The 5,550-nt window shown below is 45.1% G+C and overlaps 1 protein-coding gene across 1 annotated transcript; it reads left to right on the forward strand.

Annotated features, from left to right (window-relative positions):
• The first annotated feature begins 722 nt into the window (after positions 1 to 722).
• On the forward strand, positions 723 to 5,063 carry LOC137503776 (uncharacterized). The gene is made up of 2 exons (XM_068231245.1): positions 723 to 2,078; positions 4,669 to 5,063. The coding sequence occupies exons 1-2, from the start codon at positions 1,206 to 1,208 to the stop codon at positions 4,684 to 4,686; spliced, it is 891 nt and encodes a 296-aa protein (XP_068087346.1). The 5' UTR covers positions 723 to 1,205; the 3' UTR covers positions 4,687 to 5,063.
• Positions 5,064 to 5,550: the final 487 nt, after the last annotated feature.

A 5,550-nucleotide genomic window follows, 5' to 3' on the forward strand; every position in this document is an offset into this window, starting at 1 on the left:
GGCCATGCATAGCTTTTTCCACATTCCCGACTGTAATTAGCGCTATTGCGTTACCGCATTAACAAACTCTACCACACATGGGAAAATATTGATGAATTAGCACAGTGAAGTGTAAAATACCGAATGTGGTATTTTAAGGACTGGGGTTTTGTTATCGAACACCCTTTGATGAATTGAAGCCATATGTCCGGTTTATACATAACACCTGCATTAATGGAATTGACCACTGTGAACCTAGCTTCATACAACATATTTGTGACAACTGCAGATGCCAGGTCCCCGATTATTTTTCAGTCAAGCCTGAATATTAAAAAGAAAGTGGAAAAAAAATGTGGTTGCTGGATTTAAAGAGACACTGAAGCGAGACTAAATCTCGCTTCAGGTCTTATATATAGCAGGGGCACGTGTGCCCCTGCTAAAACGCCGCTATCCCGCGGCTTAACGGGGGTCCCTTCACCCCCAACCCACCCCCCGCAAACCTGGGTCGGAAAAAGGTCGCTGGAGCTGATCTTCCTGGAGGCAGGGCTAACGGCTGCAGCCCTGCCTCCAGTCGCGTCTATCAGACGCGCATCGCCGCCTCTCCCCCGCCCCTCTCAGTGAAGGAAGACTGAGAGGGGCGGGGGAGAGGCGGAGGTACGCGTCTGACAGACGCGCATGGGGCAGGGCTGCGGCGGTTAGCCCTGCCCCAACCAGGAAGCGCTCCCCCGCTGCTCGGAGGGGGTTTGGGGGGACAGGGACCCCCGTTAAGCCGCGCTATAGCGGCGTTTTAGCAGGGGCACGCATGCCCCTGCTAGCTATGAGGTCTGAAGCGAGATCTATTCTCGCTTCAGACTCTCTTTAAATAAAAGTTCTTTAAACCAGGTGTGTTGTGTTTTGTTTCATTGTGTGTGTTTTGTGTGAATAAGTAAGGCTGGGAACACACTTGTCAAAATCACGTTTTTCATTTCCACATGCAAAGTCATATTTCAACTGAAAACCAATCATACGTTTATTTTCAATTCAGCTTACTTTTAAAGGATGCATGAGGCCAGCAAAATGAACGCATCTATGTACCTGGGGCTTCTTCAAGCCCCTAGAAGTCTGTGTCCCTCGTTGCAGTTCCCCTCTCACCCGGTTTTCTGCTGTCCCTTCCGTAGCTTAATGCGCGCAGACGGGTCACCGACTTCTATGGAGGGGACAGCAGAATCCTAAGTGAGGTGCCTGAGATGATCATGGAGACTGGGGGAAACGTCAAACAGGCTAAGGAGCTGTTATATGACCTAAAGAGAAAAGAGTTAAGATACAATTTGCACCGCATGTTTTTGGCCGATTATGTGAAGAATAGGAGGATACCAAGGGGATATCGCATTGGATTGAGATCCACATTGCTCAATAACGATCCTATTTTTGTACAAAGATTTTTTGAAATACTGAACAAAAGCAGCATAGATGTCATGGCACTGACTATAGAAAGATTATCAGTGCATCTGAACAAATTGAAGATTGACATTACTACTGCAGTTAACGCCTTAGAAAGCTGCACGAAGGACTGTGAATATATTGATATTATGGAAGAGCTGGACAACAGCATAGAGGATGAAAAACTGGCCATTTCTGATAAGAAAAAGAAAAAGATACAAAGAGACCTTGAGGATTATACTTTAGATCGAGTGTATACCTGGAAAAATGACAGACGCCAGATGAGAAGCCGTTTTCCCCGCTCTGAAGGTTCTGATGAGGAACTGGTACACCAGGGTCGCGTCACGTCCGGAGCGAGTGAGCGACCCGGAAGCACTAGGGAGGAGTTTCCACAGAGACGCCGCTTTGCCCAGCGGCAGGGCGGAAGAATCAGGATGGAGAGAGGCAGAGGAGGAGGCCGCGGCCAGCAGAGACACCGCGTACGCCGTGGACATGGCGGCGCGAGGGGCGCAACATATAGACAAACGGCCTCCTCAGACCCCATGACAGATGACTCCGGTGCTAAATACGAAAGAGTTACCCCAGGGAGCCAGACGAGTCGGGCCATCATTGGTGCCAGCACTGACCCCACGGAGACACTGCCACCGCGAGAGGGCTACAATACGCGAAACCGACCGAAGGTGAGCAATGTGATTAACATTTCAAACTATGTCTTATCTCCAGCTGAGGTGTCAGTGCTGGAAAAGGGACTAGGCTTTGTTCCTGTATACAGTGATCAGTTATTTGAGTGGGAAGTGGCTTTCTACAAGTTTATACGTACGTTGAAGTTGAAAGTGCACTTTAAAGATCAGCCACTAAGTACTGAACACAAGCATATGAACGTTACAAAGTATTTGAATAGATCAGATTGGATGCCGGATGTCTGTTGTCCAGCGATTGATGCGTTTGATAAGGCAGTAAAAAACGAAGTTAAAGCACAGTGGGACAGTAAGAAGGCACACAGCAATCTCTCCATGGCAGAAAAGCAGGCACTCTGTACAATCCGAGATAATGACAGTATCATTATACTTAAAGCTGATAAGGGGGGTGCAACAGTCGTACAAGACAAGGACAGCTATGTACAGGAAGGTTTGAGGCAAGTGGGTATCGTTGAGCATTATGAGTTATGTGATGAGGATCCAACCATCAAGGTTAAATCCAAGGTGGACTTTCTATTAACATGTGCAGTTGAAGATGGGACAATCTCACAACAAACAGCAAGAGGCTTGACCACTGACCATCCTTGTGTCCCGTTGCTATACCTTCTCCCCAAGATCCATAAGGGGTTAAAGGACCCTCCTGGCCGCCCAATTGTGGCTAGCCGGGGGAGTGTCCTGTACCCACTAGCGGGGTACTTAGATGGTTACCTGCAGGAGATAGTAAGATCTTTCACTCATTGCCTAAAGGACACTACAGATTTATTATGCAGATTGGAGGCCTTGGAGGAGGTCCCAGAGGAATTGATTTTCTGTAGCCTTGATATACAAAGCCTGTTCACTGCAATTCCACAGGACGAGGCTATTAGCTGTGTAGAAAGCAATTTGTTAGATATGAATTTGACCAATGCTGAAGTGTACTTTCTTGTGGATGTGTTGGAGTTAATCCTCAAATGCAATTATTTTAAATTCCATGGCAGGTTCTATTTCCAGAGACAGGGGGCCAGCATGGGTTCACCAGCTGCCCCTTCGGTGGCTAATATATTTGTGGAGTCCCTTGAGAGGAAATTCTTTTTTGAGAATCCTAAATATAGTGAGCACGTCTATCGATATTTTAGATTTGTTGATGACGTGCTCATTCTTTGGAATGGTTCTAGGGAGCTTTTGGAGGAGATGGTAAATGAGGCCAACTTAGGCCACAGTACCATCAGATCAGGTTCACTATGGAGACGTCAAGTGAGATGGTCAATTTCCTTGACGTCACCATCTCCAAACATGAGAACAGTTTGAGCACTAAACTTTTTAAAAAACCCACTGATCGCAACAACCTACTAAGGAAAGACAGCTATCACCACCCCCATACCACTAAAGCTATACCCAGGGGCCAATTTTTAAGGGCTAAAAGGATCTGCTCCACACCAGAGGATTACGCTCTGGCCGGGCAGGACCTGGTTGATAAATTTGTCACAAAGGGATACCCTAGGGAGCAAGTAGTTAGAATTCAAGAAGAAGTTGGGGTACTAAAGAGAGAAGATTTGTTGCGAGGTAGTAAGAAAACAGTGGGTGGAGGTAAACGCATACCATTCGTAATGCAGTTTGGGAAAAATACACCCCTAGTTAAAAAGGTAGTCAGGAAGTTTTGGCCGGTTTTGAGTAGTGATCAGGGGGTAGGAGATCTCTTCCGAGAGGAACCGTTGTTCGCCCTCAAAAGAGGGAGAACGATCCAGAACACAGTAAGGAAGGTGGACACGGCCACCATCACCAAAAAGTTGAATAAACAGAGGAATGGTACCTTTGCCTGTTGCAGTTGCAATGTGTGCTCAGCAATTGTGGGAGGCAACTCCATTTCCCACCCACACACGGGTAGGCAAGTGCAGATTCGAGGTAGATACACCTGTGCCAGTACCCATGTGGTATATGGTTTAAAATGCCCGTGTGGTATGATGTATGTTGGCATGACCACACGGGCTGTGCGGGTACGAATCCAGGAACACAAGCGATTTATCAGTGGGTTCTTGGAAGGCAAAGGAATATATGAAACCTCTGTGTCCAGACATTTTTGTGAAGCTAGACATAGGGCTTCGCAATTAAGATGGATGGTGCTCGATTCCCTAGATTTAGAACGGAGTGGGGGAGATAGAGAAAAGCTCTTACTTCAGAAAGAGGCACGATGGATTAGTTACCTTGATGTGATGTCCCCAAGAGGGATGAATGAACACATGCAGTGGAAATGCTTTATATAGTAGCTTTTTGTAGCAGTATGGCAGCATTTTTGCAGCATTTTTACAGCATTTTTTAGCTGTTTTATGGCATTATGGCGGCATTTTTTCAGCATTTTTCTAGCATTTTACTGCATTTTTGTATAGCATTTATAGCAGCTAATGTGCTTTTTTGAGCATTTGTTCAGCAGCGCTTTTTTCAGCATTTTTTCAGCATTTTCATAGCATTTTGTATAGCATTTATAGCAACTCAGGTGCTTTTTACTGCAATTAGGCCAAGTGAAGCGAGTGGTGCAATGTATGATGGATTTTAGTGGTAGTGACTACAGTTACAGCCTTTGCCTTTCTTTTTTTAGGTCGGAGTTCACGGGTAGCCCTAGTGGAGTGCCCTGGGATCACGGTCAGTTATAATATTTACTTAATGGGTAGCCATATTTTGGAGTTCCCCTAATGTGTTTCTGTGTGTAGAATCACAGGGATGCTAATGTGTAATAATGTGAATTTTTTAAACATTTTTGGATTGATTATTCTATCTGATAAGTGGTGAAATGATGAGTTGGAGTGTAATTGTGATAGCTAGGTGTGGTCATTGTCTAGTTAAGATCGCCACGCCCCCGGGCTCAGGGGTGTGGCTTTGAACTTGTATAAATATGTGGATTGCATTTGGTTTCATTTTACACCTGATGAAGAACCGCGATGGTTCGTAACATGTAGTGTTGCTCCACCACCAATATACGCTTTAAATAGCAAAGCCTTTTGTGTGCCGCCTCTTCACTGTTTGCTTGACTTGGTGAGAGTGGAACTGCAATGAGGCACACAGAGACTTCTATGGGCTGGAAGAAGCCCCAGGTAAGTAAAGATGCATTAATTTTTTGGCCTCATGTATCCTTTAATCCTTTACACCAAGCTTTGCTTTTTTAGTAGGAGGGCTTTTTGGTTCCTTTTATCCCCCTATACATTCCTAGTAGTTTGGATCACCCTAAGCTGCTTGGTTACTCTCTGGTATCCTTTAAATGCACACATTATTCCCAGTAGCTAATGATTGTCAATGGGTAAATGCACACATTACAAAAAGTCAGTTTTTTTTCCTGCATATGAAAATTGTATTCAACTGTGAACCATCCTATTGCAGTTAGTCAATAGGATGATTCACAGTTGAATACAATTGTTTATGGTTTTCCTGCAGAGGAAAGTTGAAAAGGTCATTAGCTCTGCTCTGTGAAATCATTTAAAATGCT

The sequence above is a fragment of the Hyperolius riggenbachi genome, chromosome 4, assembly GCF_040937935.1.
Source record: "Hyperolius riggenbachi isolate aHypRig1 chromosome 4, aHypRig1.pri, whole genome shotgun sequence".
NCBI classification, from domain to species: domain Eukaryota; kingdom Metazoa; phylum Chordata; class Amphibia; order Anura; family Hyperoliidae; genus Hyperolius; species Hyperolius riggenbachi.

What these genes read in the sequence shown, in the direction of transcription:
- LOC137503776 (XM_068231245.1), top strand. Translation starts at nt 1,206, where the DNA reads ATGATCATGGAGACTGGGGGAAACGTCAAACAGGCTAAGGAGCTGTTA.